Source organism: Dermacentor silvarum, chromosome 6 (assembly GCF_013339745.2).
Source record: "Dermacentor silvarum isolate Dsil-2018 chromosome 6, BIME_Dsil_1.4, whole genome shotgun sequence".
NCBI classification, from domain to species: Eukaryota; Metazoa; Arthropoda; class Arachnida; order Ixodida; family Ixodidae; genus Dermacentor; species Dermacentor silvarum.
In genome coordinates, this window is record NC_051159.1 from 129,005,293 (window position 1) to 129,024,790 (window position 19,498).

The 19,498-nt window shown below is 45.4% G+C and overlaps 1 protein-coding gene across 1 annotated transcript; it reads right to left on the reverse strand.

Annotated features, from left to right (window-relative positions):
- Positions 1-1,260: 1,260 nt before the first annotated feature.
- Positions 1,261-13,539, reverse strand: LOC119455973 (alpha-tocopherol transfer protein-like). Its single transcript, XM_037717526.2, has 5 exons — positions 13,306-13,539; positions 7,796-8,035; positions 4,874-5,067; positions 2,789-2,899; positions 1,261-1,609 (listed from the first exon to the last, which is right to left on the reverse strand). Exons 1-5 carry the CDS (start codon positions 13,460-13,462, stop codon positions 1,376-1,378), a joined length of 936 nt encoding a protein of 311 aa, XP_037573454.1. The 5' UTR covers positions 13,463-13,539; the 3' UTR covers positions 1,261-1,375.
- Positions 13,540-19,498: the final 5,959 nt, after the last annotated feature.

Below are 19,498 nucleotides of genomic sequence, written 5' to 3' on the forward strand. Positions count from 1 at the left end.
TCATTTAAAAGAAGAAGAAACAGAAGCGCGTGTAAAAGAGAAACAGACGTGACCGGTTTACAGACGGGACTCTTCATGACGTCGAGTGGACAGGAAAGGATATTGCGTCCCACGCTTCGGCGTACTTGCCCTGTCAAGGCTACATTTGCGTTTCATAGTGCATTTCCCACCATCATATTGCGGGATAAGAAACTCGTTTCCCGTAGCCTGTGTTTGCGCGCAGTATTTGCATCGTCATTCATGCGTCATTCATAGCACCTGGAGTAGCATGTTGGTAAATAACTATGCAAACTTCAGCAGGCAGTTTGAGCGTTATTTTGGGCGGTACTCGCTTCGGAGCGCCATAACGATTATGCCCACAGTCGAACTTTTACTCGTCTCCCCTCATCTCTTTGTAGAAGTTAGAAACGAAAAGAACGAGAAAGAGACCAACGCTGACTTTTTAGAATGCGAAGCTGGCAGTGCTCAGAGCCGGTTAATAGCAAAACAGTTGATACATCTGCACTGTAGCATTGGCGCTGTGCTGAAGTTGCTTGACATTGCGTTAGGGTGCTAATCGCGCACTAAGGATACGCACCTCAGGAATTATGCTTATTAACTCTGCATTATTTTTGTGACAGCGCCTATGGCAAAGGAAGCCATAATCTTCGAAGTTCACCATTCGCATCGTATTCCTCCCAAGAAGTGTTTGCCGGTTAAGCGACCTAACTAGCTAGTAATTGGGGCATTCGATTATGCCATGTCAATTCTAAGCAACTCGCTTTTCCGTGGAGTCAATACTCATAGGTGGGTCTCGGTGTCTGATGATACTGTGTACTGCTATCGAAAAATATTTGTCTTGATGGTCATGTGCAAAAAAAAAAGAAAAAAAAAAAGAAAACACGTTCTTGTGATGTACGTATAGCAGTGCTGTCGCAGTGTATTTTTTTTTAATGTAGAGGAGCGCAGTTAGCCTTCTTCATCTCTTCCGACGCCTTATATACATTTATTTTCAATTAATAAACGTCTTCCTCTTACTCTCTTTCGGAACCAACAAAATTACTGCCCTATACAAAACTCACGATTAAGTGGTACAATCGGTTAGATTCATAAATGAAAGTGCGTTGAAACATGACTAATGTTAGATGTTAGGTATTAACCATTAGGGACATCGTCTGCGTTCCTAACCAATAAATCACCCCGTCTTACCGGCTGGAGTTCTGCTTTCATAAAAAGAGCACATGTCCGTAATTCTTTTCTGTTTCACTCAATCGCTGACGATTAGTTTCAGACTGTCTTTATTTCGCCGAAAAACGTGGTGCTTGCTGCGAGGCACAGAATGTTTCTTCTTTACAACACCCTCGCACTGAGCTGGTCGCGAATGTCAATGCTGCACTCACAGCGACGTGAGCTCCTGCGTCAGTTCCTCACTGTCAGGTGGCAAATCGTCCTGGTCTTTCATGGGGTAGCCAAAGCGGTTGGCGGCAGCGAAGTCCTTTTCCTCGGCGTCTACTAGCTTCCAAAATGCGTCGTGGTCGACCGGCGGTCCTTGACCTCCGTATTCCTCAGGCAGAGTCTTCGGAGAGATTTCCTCGTGGAGCTTTTCAAAGTTCTCCCCGTGGAAGCGAAACTTTGGAATAAAAGAGCGCAAAGCATGAAAAAATAATAATAATAAATCAATAAACGAAAGTCAGTTTTGTGAGACGTAGATTCAATTGTTCACAAATGGCAGAAGACTTTCAATAATTATGAATCTTACCCTTAAAGCGGCCTCCACTTCGAAAACAAACACCTCTACATTGGTTATATAAGAGAAAGCCATTTCAATGAAGCAGCTGGCTAATTAACTTTCAAATGTAAAAAAAAAATCACGTAGCACAACGTTTCGTGGTTGTTTCGGATAGATTTCATTAAAGTTATTGCGGCAAAGTAAGGCTAGCAATCGCACAGATTTTCAATTAACGTTAAATTTCAATTAACAACGCTATGGGTGCCTGTCGCAAACGACAGGCACCCCTCGCGGTATGTCGGGCAGCTACAGGAGTAGTCGGCTATGATGTCAATCCCATAGTCGCACACGGTAGTCTGAGAGTGCCGATGATGCTTTTTGCTTTGAAGGCTAGCGAAAAATTCGAAGTACTGCTGCATGTAGCATACACTGTGCGTACGAAGCAATGAGCGGGCATGTTCTGGTCTGCCCGTGTCTGAGTTCTCCGTCAGTTTGGCCAAGCTGTATTGGCGGCGGCACTTTTGCTAGATACAGTACGGAAGAGATGAATTGTTGGGAATTGTTTGGAATGCACATGTTCGCTTCTTACACACAAAATTATACACTGAGCCTTGTCTTTACCTATATTTTCTAAAGTGGAGTTATCGAAACCGGTAAACAAGTAAGGAAGCTTCAAATTGCGATTCAAAGAGCCCGTGACGTCGTCGTCATAAAAAAAGAGAAACAAAGAAAAAAAAGAAGGAAAAAAGGGCAAGCGAGTCGTAACATTAGCTCTTGTCGGCAGCGCACAGCCGTTTGTGGGTTATATCTTCAGCCTCAATTAGTTTCCTATTTAATACCAATGCTGAGTGTGGCGTTTCGTGTTTCGTGTTTGAAAAGATAGGGGGCACACGGAGTTATAAGGGGAGACTCAGTAACTTGAAAGCATTAGTGTACGTGCTACGGAAGCCGCGACAGCGTTTCATTAAAGGCGCCCTGCGCAACCGGTTGTTTAATGGGGCACACTAATGCACCTGTATTGTGTAGCAATGCACAATAAGCCACACGTGTAGTAAGAAGACAGTACGTCAGTTCACTTACCCTTTCGGCCAACTTCGCCCTTATGAAAGGCTTGATGAGCGCAAAAAACAAATCGAAAGCGTATGATTGCCTCACGATGTGCACTGCCTTCATTCTCATCGGCATGCAATCCTGGAACGTGGAAAAAAGAATTCTATTATACCGTACACACGACCGCTGACAGTTGACATACACGGAGGAAAAACATCCCAGTCTGCACTTTTATGGAGATGCACGAATAGCATTCCGTCACCGCTTCATTTGCCCTGAAATCAGTACTGTTACGTCGCGAGTTTCGTTGCGGGTCGTATACCTGGGTATCGAAACCTCTACGGACAGCTCGCAGCTCGCAGTCGCGGGTTCGATCCCTGCCGTGGCGGCCGAATTTCGATGGGAGCGAAATGATAAATACGCTCCTATGCTTCCATATAGATTCACATTAAAAATCCCAGGTGGCCAGGATTAACTCAAGAGTTCCCCACAACGGCATGCCTCATTAATCATATCGTGGTTTTGGCACGTACCACCCCAGAATATATAATTTTTTTAAAGCGCCATTGTTAACTCTCTCTTAGCTCTCAGTTTTTAGACAGATAAGAGAGATGTTCAATATTTGAAGCCACACCGCTGTCCGTAAAGCAGCATGCGCATTCCTACAAACGATTAAAATCGGTGTTTTTTTTTTCTAGGAGGGAGGGGCCGGTACAAACAAACAAGGCGAGATAAAAATCTGAGGACACCTAAACACTTCTTATGAGTTGTGAATGCGAAAACATAAGCCTCCAATTGGACGGTTCTAAGCAGGCCTTCGAGTTTTGTGCTGCGAGTAATGTACCAGGTGCTGTCCGAGCCATGGAGCAAGCAGCATCAGCCTGCGGTGCCAAGCCACCGACGCGGCGATGGCCTTCGGGCGACGGGTCGCGGCAATGCCCTCTCCCCTCACGCAACCCCTGGCGCGCTACTGCAGCTGCAGGTGTTGCCTTTCGGCTTGCTATCTAGGAGGCGTTGGCTCTGCTGCGTGGCGTCGGCCCTCTCCCTCACGCAATACATTGCGCTATAGCAAAGACAGTTGTCTCCTTTCGCCCACTCTGCTCCGTCGAGGCGCAGCTCGTGACGTGGCGTCGCAGCTAATGGGAGCTCCGTCGAGGCGGGCACGTGACGTAGCGTGGCAGCGAACAGCAATGTGAGTTTAGGTGCCGTTTCGCTGCTGCAGACGACAGAGGCCGCCTTTAGCGCTCAATGGGCCATTTGACGCTGTCGCATCAAAAATATTCAGAACGGCTTTTCAACACTCAGTTCTAACCAATATTCGAGAGCAATGTGGCACGGATAAAAAGACATGCCTACAGGTACTTTCGCTCGGGAATACATTGATATAGAGTTTCTTCGAACGGAAGCATCCACGGGTTAGGTACAGGGTTGTCAAATATTGCCATGTGCGTTTTGATAGACTAAACGTGGGTGTTCGTGCATCTCCAATGTTGTAGCCACCTGTAGAAAGACGGGCTTGCCCTGTCATAGTGTACCGATTGCTGTAGCGCGTTCTCGAATTTCAGTGGATATATCAAGGTAATGTAGAATGTTCGAGGACGCCCGTATAAGTAGAGGGCATCATGATAGCCGCGTCTTTCAAAAAGACGACCGACAACCGCTTTCGCTGTTGTCGCTGCATTCGAAGTGTATTTAAGTTTTGAGGTTACAAACTCCCCTCAGTAAGCAGTTTGCTGTTTCTTCTTCGGTTGTTCTACTGCCTGCCACCTGGCCATGCGTCACATTACCGCGACATTATTAGAACTAGCAATTTAAGCTTTAAAGCCTCAGCTGCGACGTCATTTCGCTATGCTGAAGCAAATGAGCTTCGCAAGCTAGAATCGGCAGTTTTCGACTTTAGCTAACCATAGCAAATGCGAGTGCCTGTAGCAATCTACTTTAGAGATCATTTTGCTTCGTGACTATCTAATATCCATCAAGTGTGAATAATTTTACGGCGGTTAGCTTCTTGCTACTTAGCAGAGCTTGTCGTCACATATTTATGTTACCGAACTTTGCTGTAGAGCCTCTTTCTTGCGAGGGAAATGGATACCAGGTATAACTGGGTGTCCGCACCTGGATATATTCTAGGGCTCTCCTGATGAGGCCGATGCTCAGCGATAGGATCTTGTCGGGCGTAAATTCAGCGTAGTCCACCAAGAGCACAACTCCTAGAATCTGTGCTGCTGGGTCGGCCGCTATGTGTTCCATGCAGATGAGCCACGTGCACTGAAGGTCTACATAGGGCAGCTCGTTCGGCATCCATACACCTGGAGTAATAAAAGGCATTTTCAAAGCTCTTTTATCATACCACTCTTTCATCATACAGCCAGAGGTCGTTATAGAAGTTATACTTTGTGCTTCTACAAGTGTGTCATACGAGCCAATGAGATATGTGATCAAGCAAACTTTATTTTGCGACAGGAGAGAGAGAGCAAGCGAGAGAGGAAAGGCAGGGAGGTTAACCAGAAGTCAGTTTCCAGTTTGCTACCCTACACTGGGGGTGGGGTATAAAGGGGTTGGAGAGAGTGCAAAGAGAGAGAGAGAGAGAGAGAGAGAGAGCGAAAAAAAAACCCACAAAAAAAGACACAGGCATAGGTAACAAAGGAGGCATGAAGTTGCACTTAGTGTTAGCAGTGGTTTGTGTCATCTTGTCTGGAACCACTCGTATATACCACGAGAAATATATTGCTACGGGTGATCGATGTTTATTCACAGATGAAGGCCAGGATAGATGAGAGGTCGCCACGTCACCATTGAAATTTAGCCTTGCCACTGAGCTCTTCGTTCTCCTCTTCTTTTATCTCTTCCTCTTCGTCAAGTTACAATATGAAGAAATATCACCAAAAATGATTTTCTTGCTACACTCATAAAACAACTAAAAACTAAAAAAAGAAACAACTTGAAAAGACAGATGCACATGCCTGTATAATAACCTAAAAGCCAAGGGCTGTCATTCGCCGAGTGCATGCCTGATGGCGCCTCAATACGGTGCCACATAGACAGCATTGCACGTAGGCTCCCTAGTGCCACAGCAAACGGAGCTTTCTCCAATTCATGTAGTATCTCTGCCTTGTTAGGGTAAGTTCGTCAGCATGCATCTGATGCAGCGTTTATGAGCAAGGTACCTTACGTCAGCGACAACATGTGCAAGAGTGACGCTGTTGCTACGCTTTTAAGTCGTTCTAAACGAAGGGCCTGTAGTTTTAAATGCGAAGCATTTCTTGGCAAAGATTTACTACTTTGACGGTATCTATCTATCTATCTATCTATCTATCTATCTATCTATCTATCTATCTATCTATCTATCTATCTATCTATCTATCTATCTATCTATCTATCTATCTATCTATCTATCTATCTATCTATCTATCTATCCTATCTATCTATCTATCTATCTATCTATCTATCTATCTATCTATCTATCTATCTATCTATCTATCTATCTATCTATCTATCTATCTATCTATCTATCTATCTATCTATCTATCTATCTATCCGCCTACGTCTTTGTGCTCTCATAGTCGTTTCGTTAACTTGGTATGTACCAAAATTGGTTGGCATACTATGACAAGAGTATAGGACGAACATAAGTGATAGGTCATGACATGAATGTCATGACATGAATGACATGAATGTTGACATTCATGACATGAATGTTGTTCATGTCATGTAGGTCATGAAACAGCCGCCTACGTCTTGGTGCTCGAATGGTCGTTTTCTTAACTTGGTAGGTACCAAAATTGGCATAGTATGACAGGAGTGTATGACGAACATAAGTGATAGGAAATGTCATGACAATGCCGCAGCGGAAGATATTAACGCTCAAAAACCACTGAAATGGGTTCGGACGTGGGTACTAAGTGATGGAAACACTAAAGGATGCTGGTAGAAATCATAGTCATGAGCATGACTAAGGCTTTCGCCTTAAGATCTCTTAGGTGTACAGCTAAAGGAACTCCTGAGGACTCATGAGATGAATGTCATGACATGCGTGTCATGTAGGTCATGAAATAGCCGCCTGCGTCTTGGTGCTTCTCATGGTCGTTTCGTTAACATGGTAGGCGGGGCTCGCACACAGCTTCGCATAACATTGATTCCCACAAGGCGTTGGATCTACCGGATTTTTTTCTATATATTTTTTCTGCGAAGTTCGGTAAACTAAGCGGCCAAAATTTCACGTAGTAGGCTTGGTGCGATGGCACTTCTGGACAACGATGCGATGGTAAAAGGCGGTCGATGATCGGAGTAGAAGTTTGTTTAGCGGCTTTTTTCTCTCTCTTTCATATTTAGTGGGAACGTTCACGTGGTACCAAAGAATCAAAACATCTTGTCGTATTTAGAAACTATGTTTCGCGCAGACATTAAGATTTATATGGCAAGACAAAAATGCAAGTAGGCTTAACCAACTTCGCACCCGTTGGGCTATCCTGAGCTTACTCCATAACTAAAGCGTGGAGTCAATGTCAATATGTGATGTAAGCCCGGCTTGCTTTTTCGTGGCTACTTACGTGGGAAAGCCAGTTATACCGCAGTCAATGAATTCATCTCGGCAATTTTTTATTCCATATTGTCGGTAGATCTCGTACTAAATCTGTGGAGGCGAGCAAGAACATTGAAAGACGCTTGCGCACATTTGAACATTTTCCTTAATTTATAGATTTGAGCAGCTCTATCACAAATTTCATATATCCGAAGAAAGCGCATATTACCACGCGGCGTTTGGGAAGTATACAGTAAAAGCCGCTCGCGGCAGAAGCTTTTTTCGAAAATGAATTCCTAATATATAATTATTTTCTTGCGCAATGTTCGGTTTTTGCAGTGGCGAGCTGCTTTCCAGTGCGGTTTGTCTACTGAAGGTGTCACAAAGCTCCGGCAAGGGTGATAGTAAAGCAGAGGCAGCAGTCTGCCTACAGCGATTTTTACCGAGCCTGCTTGAAGAAAAAAAAAATTGAAGCTATAGAACACATTTTGTCTGCGTCAAGATATCTAACTTACCTGGTTTACAGAGGATTATGGGACGCCCGTGAACGTCTTTCTCCGGCATCACCATCATGAGATTCCGGCCCGCCGGTGGTGCCTTCCGCGGCAAGAAGTCCCGGAAGATGGACACACAGGAAGCTCTGTTCTTGTAGTAGTTGCGGATAGTTTGAAGTGCGCCGTCCACGTTGTACTTGCGTACCCGCAGAAAACGCAGCAGGAACTTGGGATCTTTGTTTGCGCGGAGCTCTTCTTCCGCTATGGCACAGAAAGCGAAAGCACGGGGTCAGCGCTGGAAATGAGCTGAATACATATGCTAAAACTTGTGCGGGATCTCCACAGAACACCGGTTTAAACTACTCGTCACCGAGTTTCACTACTGCAAATTTAAGAACAGGTTTCCAGAGACATTTTCGAGGAACAAAAGGCCCAATGAACCTTGGGTTGCGCTGGGGTTGCGCTGGGGTTGCAACAAAGGTGCTCGTACGGACATATTTATCGTCCTGATTGTTGATCATCCTGACTATAAGTACGCAAACACAGCGTATCACCTCTGTATTTAAATATGTCCGTCACGTAAGATAGACATAGCCCCTTAAACAATGGCTCACACCCCCGTAAACGCGGCCTTCCCGTTACGACGACAGAAGGGAAATTCCACGCCGGAATGATGAGCGGCAACGGAGCCAGCTGGGAAAAAAGATGATGAACGCGCGAGCAGTGGCACGAGCGCGTTCGCGCCGAGGGGCGCCAACCCTTTCCCCTTTGTCGCCTTATCCAACACCACCTAGAACTAGGTGGTGTTGCCTTATCAGGCGTACACTGCGTCACGCACTACGTCATAGATTCATAGAGAGACATAATTTTAGACACAGGTAGCCATTAAACCAAGCTCCGACGCGAGCGGCGATATGGTTGGCCAACTCTTTCACTCTCATTGTTTAGGGGAGAGTTTTAAGGGAGAGATGGAGAGAGAGAGAGAGAGAGATTCAGCTTTTATTGATGCCAGCAATCACGGGTACGGACGCAGCCTCCCTCCGCCTAGCAGACGGCCGAGATCCCCTGGGTCTCAGGGGCTGCCTCGGCTAGCTGGACGCCCCAGACCTAGATTCGCTGGTCTGAACTGTGTAGCAGGGTCTGAACTGAACTGCTGCCGGTTTTGAATTTTGCGGCCATTGAAAGGAGCCGCCTTCGAGCATGCCTGTAGAATATGTGGCAAATCCGCCATACCCTTACATAATTTGCATTGATCATTGTATTGCCCTGATAGAATCTGGTGCAAGCCACCGGTTTAGGATACAGGTTTGTTTACAGGGGGCGCCAAGCCACCGCCTGTTTCTTGGTTAGCGCGAGGTGAGCTGGTGGGTACCGAGCCCTTTCCAGCCGATAGTTATCGGTTATTTCTTTGTAGCTGACCATGCCGCCTTCTCTCGTTCGAGCTGGGCCGGCTCACTTGCTCGGCGAGTAAGTCCTCGAGCTACATTGTGAGCCGCCTCGTTGCCGGGAAGAGAGGAGTGCGCGGGCGCCTAAATAATGTGGATCGTCCCCCGATGACGGTCGCTGTTATTGTTCAGAATTTTGAGCCCCTCTGGCGAGATGCGTCCTTTCGCGATATTATGAACTGCGATTTTTGAGCCGCTTGTGATAATTCTAGCTTTGGCGGAGGCCACCGCTAATGCTATGGCGGCTTCCTCCGCAACATTGGGGTTGCCCGTTTTCCCAGTTCCGCTCGAGAGGGATTCTCCGTCCGCGTTTACCGCTGCGACGGATATCCCTTTGCGTTCTCTGTATTCAGTGGCGTCTACGTAGGCCACACCCTCTACGTCATGGTATTTGAGCTCAATGTGGCGCGTCCTTGCCTCTCGTCGCTCCGTGGTGCGTCGGGTGCATGTTCTTGGGCAGTGGAGGCATTTTAAATTTCCTACTCGTCTCTAGTGAAATGCTTAGTTTCGTTCCGTGTTGCGCTTCTTAGTGAATATTGAGTTTCCGTAGAATCTGTTGCTCTGTGGAACTCTGTGTGAGTGTTTCGTATTGGGCGGTGGTGTGCGCCTCGATTAGTTCGTCAAGCGTGTTGTGTAGTCCCTACTCTAAGAGTCTGTGGTTGGATCTTGTGACTGGGACGCCGGTTGCCTGTTTGAACGCTCGTCTGATGATGCATTCCATCTTGTTTTTTTTTTTTTTTTTTGCCATGTCAAATGTTAGGCACGCTGCCACATAGACGACGCGACTGATGACGAAGGCCTGCACAAAACAAAATAGGCCGACCTCTCTCATGCTGTAGTGTCTATTAGCAATCCGTTTGATTAGCCTTAGTGTTTGCTGTGCGCTTGTTCTCTAGCGCAGTGATGGTACCGAGGTTTCTGCTTTCCGTATGCAACCGGAGTCCTAGGACTTTGATATCGTCTACGATAGGTATCGGGCTCCCGTTCGCCTTGATGCTAATGTTCGGTGTTCCAGCGTATTGTTTCCTGGTCGTAGGGTACACCAGCAGGAGTTCCGAATTTTGTGAAGGGCAGCTGAGTTCTTCCGCGCGGACGTCATAAAATCCCGCATCATAGCCATATATAGACAACTTCACTGTAAAAGAAGCCCAAGCGCCGACGTTTGTGCTGTATTTTTTTTTTCTTATTTGTGCCCGCTTTGCACGCCTGCTTTCAGGCCGGCTTGTGACATCTTAAGTTTATATAATTCGTACTAACTTTTAACTCGAAAAAATTTTGAAGATTTGGTCGCCCTATATACTGCTACCATGATGAGTCTCTTGGAAAGATGCGCGGTTCTTTGAAACACTTCTGCTTCCATGTGAGGCATTACACCTGGTGGATGCGGCCCCTTTTTACTGAAAGGTCTGAACATTGACATTCAGAGCTGTCAAAGTTGTCACAGCATAATCAGAATTATCTTTCGTACGGGCCTAAATCAAAAAAAGAAAAAAGCGTGGCAGTCTCGCCCGTAATGCTTGCATACGATGTTAACTGGCTGCAATAAAATACTATGTATGAAAAAAAAAAAAAAAACAAAGTGTCAAAGCATCTTCCATGGTCTACTCGGTAGACCACCAATTTTCTGCGCTAAAGGTCCTTTACTCGAATCCGGCTGTCGGACAATTTTATTTAGGTGCCGTCATGTTACAATCATATATATATATATATATATATATATATATATATATATATATATATATATATTTGTAACATGACGGCAACAGTGAAAGTAATAGCTAACACAATAAAAGCTTCATAAATGAGGAACTTGGCCTCATTCCGGAAACCGCAGTCATGACGCACCTACCAGCCGCTGCTTAACCAAAGCCATCCTACTTTTTGATTGTTTTATTTCCGCAACCTCAAAGCAGATTGTTAGTGTGTCGATTCGATGCTTAAGTGAGTGGTGATAAACACCAGTGAAGGGAAAAGTCTCTTTTAATGTGTGTTCTTGGAACTCGCACAAAGGCATTTGCACGTGCATTAAAAGGCGTTTGCGAAAATATTCTTCTGCTAGGTTAAAAATTGAATTAACTCATATTTTATGCTAATGTAATAATTGGTATTTTGAGCACTTGGTGGCAACGAGTCTCAAGTGAATAGCCAGGAATCTGGGACATTGCCCGTATGGCAATTTGTTGAGCTTCGGCGCATCACACAAGTGTACCTCAAAGGGTAGTATTGTCAAATATATATATATATATATATATATATATATATATATATATATATATATATATATATATATATATATATATATTTCAGAACATCGACCTAGTTTCAACAAGTTTTTGTTATCAACGTCGATAGGGTACTTCCTTTTATTAACACACGCATTTATCACACTTAGATGGGTACTTAGGGCTTCGTTTTAGTAGTACCTTGGTACTGACCGAAACATTCATTTAACGCAGGATTAAGCGCTAAGTGCTATAAATGCATATGTTATTGGAAGAAAGTAGCCCCTCGACGTTACTATCTGAAACATGTTTAAACGCGGCTAACCTTTTGTAGCATATCTATATATATATTTTTTGAAATGTTGCCCATTGAGTTACGCTGGTGTATTGCAGTCAAGTTCCACAGATTGTCGAAGGGGCAATGTTCAAAATTCCTGGACATGGCAATAGATGGGTGCACAGTCGACGAAGTAACACATGTTGACTACTGAAAATATTTCTGGTACGGTATATTGGCTCTCACGTCAGTTTGCATTTGGACTGTCATGACGATCGCTCGCAACCAGCACCCTGACATCTGACACATGTGTCTCACACATGACAAAAAGTACATACACATGTGTCTCTGTCCCTGTGTGTTTCAGCGCTTTTTTCCCAACCGTTCTACAATGAACCAACTCGCTCAAGCCAAAGTTCTGCTTGCTAAGAACATTTATAATCTTCGGCCCCCGGCAACAGGTAGCGAAGAAAGGTAGCACTGCTCGATCCAATAAAAGGTTGCCATGATTTGAATGTAAGCTGGTGCTTGCACCAGCATTTGTGAGTGGTTTCGTCACCCTGTCACCAGAACAAGCTATTATAAGAATTAAAAGTAAGCACACCGCACTTAAACAAGCGTTTCCCTGTCCCGCTGATGTAAAGTTCTCGTGCGTTAGAACGCTTTTATTTTTTTCAGCTTTGCCTCTAATCGTCGGAAAACACAGAGTAGTCGGCGTACGCTTTTCCTGTAACCCGCCGACGTTGCAACCCCCGACCGACCTATACACGGACGTAAGCTTCCCTTTAACATTGAGGTTCAGAAAGATGGACCGTGTGGCAACACATGCCTAAGATACGAAGCAGCACATGGGTAGCCAGTGAAGTATTTTACTGTTTGCACACATATTGCAAACTGCAAAACGCCTCTGCTCCTAGCCGTTTTTTACCTTCGATGCATATATCGATGTTAATCTTACCGAGCTGCTTTCCTGTTAAAAACATCTTCGTCAGTACTCAGCCCTCCTCCACCCTTAATATCCCCATATCAACCAGCATTGCTTTAGCCCACATCGGCGTTCTCCGTAGCTGGCAATAAACGAGGCCTCTGTTTTGACCTTCTTGCACCACGTGGATGTGTGCGGCGTGAAAATCTAGGCTAGTTCATCTTTTTCACAGTTATTGCAAGTCATGTAGAAGAAGCACTAATGTCGTTTCATGTACGCTTGCTCCTACCCAGTTGATAGCACATGGGTTTCCGAACATTCGTCGCTACAAACGCTGCACAAACGGAATAAATAAAAACCACATATTCTAAGCAATTCATGTTGCTTGGATTGATAGAGTCTGTGCCAATCTAATAAACTGTGAATTCCTCACTGCAGCAAACAAAGTATCAAATTTTACGTTTGATACATTGCACTCTGTGCTGTACCCTGACTAATGTTTCAAGAAAATAACCAACTGTGGAGATTATAACAGATCACGTGGTAGGCAGGCTAATCCCGCAATCTTGTCGCTTCATCGAATAATCTGTACACGGAATTTCCCGCAGATGCGACGGCTAGGTAGCGCATGCGCAAAAGCATGCCGCATATTTTCGTCTTACCTTCCAAGAGCTGCGTGAGCTTCTCGAGCGCATCTTGTCTCTTAGCTAGTGTCTCGCCCAGCTCTTCTTCCGCTATCCGTTGCAACTTGAAAGGCAGAGCGCCCTCCGAAGTGTCGTGCACGTCGTCCACGGACTTCTTGGTGTACACGCCGGACATTGCGGGGCTGCACTGTGGCGGCCGCTTCGGAAGAGTCAGCGCGCTTGTGTGTTACCCTCGAAGGCCGGGAAACCTTGCGAGAGGAGCCTCAGACTGCGCGGATGGAAGGGTTACACGTGACCGTGCAAAGAACCCCCCCCCTCCCCCACCTCCCCTTCCCCCGACAACGAAAATGTTTCCGCAAGCAGCGGCCTCCGCGATAAACAGGTTACGAGGAGAGAGTAGTGAAAGTGAGTCTCAATGAGTACGGCAGCCTTGAAAGCTGCTGTCGCGCTGCCTGTTGTATACTTTAAATGAATAGGTATCGAGGGAAGGCGGAATGGGGCCCTCCCCGCTGTGTCCTGATTTGTTGCGCCGTACGCAGTGCGCTGCCAGGCCAGCAGGCTGCAATGCGCGGGTTATCTGCATTGTATTGAATGCGCTTCACGTAGTTGCAAATCGCTTCGCGTATACGCGATGCATGTTATGCGGCCTTGCGTGAAATATCGGCAAACTGCTTTTCGTTTATTTGACCCCAGATGTGAACGCTGCATGCCACTTGGCCTCAGCGGAAGGGACTGAGCTTGCCCTTACTGATCAGTGTGTCTTCCGTTAATCAATACCTTTACAATATACAGCAGGCCAAGCAAACTACAATGCTTTCATCCACAATACCCAATTATGTCTGGCAGCAGCTGATTGTCTTACACATTGTCTCTTATTGCTACGTTTATTTCGCGATGCCTCTTTGAGCTGCGCGGGACGCTTTTGGTAAGTGACAAGGTACATGGACCCATCGTAGACAAAGGGGAGGGGACTAAGCTAGCTTAAGTTTCCGTGAGAGCATTGGCGATCATTCCTATGTACCTGCTTGTGTGTTCAACACTTCCTAGATAACCAAGCGTATTCGCACCTTCAGCCATGACGTCACGAGAGGAGGCCGAAAGCTCTTACATTTCGGTAGAGGCCATGGGCGACGGTCAGAATGATCATCCTTTTAGGTGACATGGCTTTTAATGGTAGACCGGCCATACTGTGCACGTGTGACCTGTACTGTGTGTTCTACATTATTCTTTGAGCTTTGTATACTCTCGCTATTTCTTTCCTCCCCTTCTTCTTATCTTCCATTTCTATGTTTCTGTCTCCTCCTTCCTGAATGGTAGGCACGCGTTGGACTCCTCCCTTTGCCTTTCCTGTCAAATGTATATATGTTTTCACATCAATTAATAATAATAATAATAATAATAATAATAATAATAATAATAATAATAATAATAATAATAATAATAATAATAATAATAATAATAATAATAATAATAATAATAATAATAATAATAATAATAATAATAATAATAATAATAATAGCGTTAGCCAGCCTATATCAGACGTCAAGGTCAGTGCACGCAGATCTCCTGTTATCTTAGAGGTACTGATGTGTGCTGCTACCATCTGTTACGTGCAGCAGCAAGTATCGCGTGCACTTACGTTAGCATGTTGCCCGAAACGTTAGCCTATAGTTAAGATCCAGCTTTTATTAAAGCTAACACTTCATTGTAGATTACAGTGGCAGTGAAAGTGAACATGCGTCCTGTTTTGTGTCTCAGAATTATGTCAGTGATAGTATAGATTATATGGTGCGGATCTCAACACGCCACAGAGCACACTAATATCACCGTGCACTTGCGTGACACAAAAATCAAACAAATCGCGATCCAAACTTGTTGCAATGGCTTCGTCTATCCCGAAAACTCTCACAAAGCATGAAATCTGCTGTCGAGATACCACAGTGTAAGTGCAGGTAAGTGCCTTAAGCGTCCAAGTAGGAACGATATATTCAGCAATATTTCCACAGCCTCCGTTTATGACGATTGAGGACTATGAAGGGGATGTCGTGGACGAGGAACTGCCATAATTGCTTTTTCTTTTATGTCAATGATGATTTATATTCAATATTAAAGAAAAAAGTTGGACCATTTGGTGCGTATTCCACATTTTGAACGTTATTGACTAGCGCTAAAAAAAAAAACAAAAAAAAAAAAACCACGCCATCTCCACGAAGTGAATGCTGATGAGTGGGGTGAAGCTCCAACGCTTATCGGTAAAACCGTGAAACATTCGCCCACACATCATATAAAGACGTGACACGTTGTTATAGGGCGAATGTATATACACTTATATACACAATGTTTATTATTTACATATTGATGCAATTATATACACTTATATACATAAGATGTAATCATTTACATATCGATGCAATTATATACATAATGTACATGTGTTGGATACATAACGATATTTTACTTCCCGGACCACAAAGAAGGGTTGTTCCCAGTGAGCTCTGGGACCCGTTTCCCTTTGAAGACTACAGCTCTGTTGTCAGTGAAGTACGTGGCGAGGGGATCTAATGCAAAGTTGGAGAAGGCAATGTCGATACAGGTCCCTCTGATGGTGGTGGGACGCTTACAGTCGTACGAGGTGCACCAGAGATCGTAACGGGACATCATGCGTGGGACTAGCCAGTCGTCAGCCATGATGGTGCTGCTGCTGCGTTGCGAGCCCGCCGTGCCGCTGCTTTTGCCTCTGGGGTGTTCATGGTGAGTAGTTGCGTGCAGATGTTCGCTAGCTAGCGCGCGCGCCGAGTGTGCAGCGGAGCCGGGGAGTGCAGGTGTGTGCCGCGCCGCCCCATATTGACCCTTTTCGCGGAGCAGTTTGTTCTAGAGAAACGAGATGGCGCTTACGGCGGCGCGCCATACGTTGCCTCAGTGACAGCGCATGAATACGAAACCATTACCGCTTCTACCTTGCTTCTGTGCGCTCAGCTGTCGGAAATGCAACTGAGTTTTCGCTAACGCACTGTGCTTCATTCATGCTGGTTTGAATCATGTGTATTGAAGACGCGTGCAGTAGTTGGCTGCAAAAATAGTGACTGGCATATTAAGGAATGTAATGAATATATGGGGCCAAGTTCGCGGACCGCTGCTGCAACTGTCCGTACATTTTTCTGGCACTTTTGAGATCTACGGCTTTCCTCGAGGATACAGAAATTTGCTCATCCTCCAGCGTTAAATGTGTCGCTAACCTTCAAAGAAAGGGCTTCAGCCCCGGTACGTCGGCAAGAGTGAGTACCACTCGTTAAACAATGACAAAGGGAGTAGCGCCGCTTCCTGTCATAGTAGGTTTCGCGCACAGGATCTACACCCATCTACCCCAACCGGCACGGGAACTTACGCCCACTGTTTCACCAGCGTGTCAAGAATAAGTGAATGGGCGCACACTTGAATACATGTGCACTTTATAGGCACAATAAATGACGGACTACACCGATAGCGCACGAATGGTCGAAGCTGAATGTTTCGTGACGGTCCACGAGAGTAAGCGAGTTACTAGCGATAATACATATTTGCTACAAGGTATGGGTGTAGTGTACAGGTTGGGTGTAGTGTACAGAACAGCTGCGTTTCAAGCCTTGTGCGCAGCAAGAATAAACCTAACAAAACTGAGCACAAGCGCGAGCGATTAGCCAGAAAATAATCAGATAGTGACCGCACCGAGAAACTTTACTGAGTCAGAAATATGACAAGCCGCTGCCTCAAAATATTTGCCAAATAAAGAACGAAGAGCAAAACACACTAATCCTGATTCATTTCATGAGCTGAAAGTTTGGAATTCATATTTAGCCCCGCTTTTAGAGCAACCAGCGTATACGCTGCTCGCGCCGTTTGGACGTGTTCTCTGAAGCTGTGGGCAAAGCTTCATGTCTTCCACCCACTCACCGTCTACAATATCTCCCGAAACAGGTTTGCTAAGCCGCACCGGCGTCATACACATATATGGTAAACAAGGAGGCAGTTGAGGCCGTTGAGGCAAGCAATGGACGCGTCACCACGTGATCAAACATGGCAGCGCCAACGGGATCGCCGCGAAAAGGGTCAATAGCGGGCACCCTTTGAATTATAGCACAGCTGCGCCTCTAGCGGGAGCAATGAGAACTAGCGTACACGGCGCGAGGGACCGAGCCCCGGCTAGAGGAGCTTCGCCCCTAAAAGACGAATTACGAGAGCAAGAAGCACACAGGACCCCTAGCGCTGTGTCCTGTGTGCTTCTTGTTCTACTTCCACGTTTTTTTAGTGCTAGTGAACAACGTCTCAAGTCTGTATTTCTAGGCGCTGAACGATGTCCGAGATTAGCTTAATAAGGCGTTAGCTTTTCGTCGATTTTTTTTAATAAGTGTGACATCTCCAACTTTCGCCTCATTTGAAGAAGTGCAATTAACATAGTGAGCTGATGGTAGCTACGAAATATATTTTTTGTGCATTCGCTTCCAGAAGGCGTCAAGAGAAATTTGTCGTCGTTTCTATCGTCCTTGTATATCTTCTTTCGTAGAAATGTGCTCTGTTTCGACAGCCTTGCCTTCAGGGAGAGAGAGTAGCTGTCGCCATATCAAGAATTGAGCTAGCGTTAGCGGTGGTTCTTCCAGTTGATACGATAATGTTGTCGATGCGCGTGAGTTGAACAATAATTCAATTTCTGTCAACACAGTCTGAAGTTCATCATTATCATGCAGCCTATTTTTATGTCCACTGCAAGACGAAGGCCTCTCCCAGCGATCTGCAATTAGCCATGTCTTGCGCAAACTGATACTATGTTATGCCAGCGAATTTTCTCATTTCCTCGATGGCGATTGTCTTCCATCGATACCTATAATGTAACTAATATACCACCAATTATATGCCCTGTACATTACACGGCCTGCCCAGCTCCGTCTGAACTAGAATACCGGCTACACCCGTTTTCTCTCTAATCCAAAAGTCAGGAAATAAATGAATTCCACTGAAATTCGTTCATTCGCATGACTGTGGTTACTAGATCATGTGAAAGAATACAATGGAGTTGCTTAGCGCTGTCATTGACTGTCATTTATTTTTATTTTTTTTCTTGCGTTAAAGCTGTTCATTTCATCGTTTACTGTCAAGACTACCTCGAACACTATTACACCAGTAACTCTGTACACTTATGAGCTGTCCGTGTATATCAGGTAAAGCACATGCGAATTGCAGCGTGCGGCCTTTGTTAATCGGCATCCGACCTAAAAAATTGACGATAGCATCATGGCAGGCTACTAGGTCAGACATGATGACTTTTTTTTTTTATGCCGGACACAACACGCATGCTACGACACAGGACTAGGAAACCAAGACACACTGCTATTACCGCTTGGATAGAGGGTGCGAGGATGCAAGGAATGCAACCGTTCGGGTATGACTAACCATCCATCTGAATACAGCCATCTGCCTCCAAGGTAAGCTGGTCAGTAGGGTAATTTTCAGTCACCCCTCGCTACTTGTGCCTCGAAACTTGCTTTGCGGAATGACCTAACCATATATATATATATATATATATATATATATATATATATATATATATATATATATGGTTAGGTCATTCCGCAAAGCAAGTTTCGAGGCACAAGTAGCGAGGTGACTGAAAATTACCCTCACTGACCAGCTTACCTTGGAGACAGATGGCTGTATTCAGATGGATGGTTAGTCATACCCGAACGGTTGCTATCCTTGCATCCTCGCACCCTCTATCCAAGCGGTAATAGCATATATATATATATATATATATAGTTCTAACCCCCTATTGTGCCACGCCACGTGCCTTCATCGACGTGACGGGCGCTCCCCCCACTGCGTTCTTCTGAGCCCCACGAGTGATCACAGCGACGAATCAAGAATTCGGCGCGGGGGACTTCAAGCAGCCCCCGGCCTTATCCGCGACGAAAGAAGAATGCGACGCGGGTGACGCCAGCATCCGCCTCGCCTCGGTTCTGGCGACGAGGAGCCCAAAAAAGGGTTTAAGGCAGAACCAGCCCATTTGTGAGGACAGAGAGTCGCCACCAGCCGCCCCGTCGGTCTGGTGCGCTCTTACTGCTATAACCAGCTATTACCAGCTATTACCTGTTATATCTGTACATATTGTATAAAGATTTCGTCTCCTCTTCGTCTGCTTCAAGAGGGTCTCTCGTCCCCGACCCCGAGTCGCAATACCCCC

What these genes read in the sequence shown, in the direction of transcription:
- LOC119455973 (XM_037717526.2), bottom strand. Translation starts at nt 13,462, where the DNA reads ATGTCCGGCGTGTACACCAAGAAGTCCGTGGACGACGTGCACGACACT. An exon ending in GCTCACGCAGCTCTTGGAAG is followed by an intron (nt 8,036 to 13,305) that starts GTAAGACGAAAA and finishes TCTGTGCCATAG; the next exon opens with CGGAAGAAGAGCTCCGCGCA. An exon ending in GAGCCCTAGAATATATCCAG is followed by an intron (nt 2,900 to 4,873) that starts GTGCGGACACCC and finishes TCCACGTTCCAG; the next exon opens with GATTGCATGCCGATGAGAAT.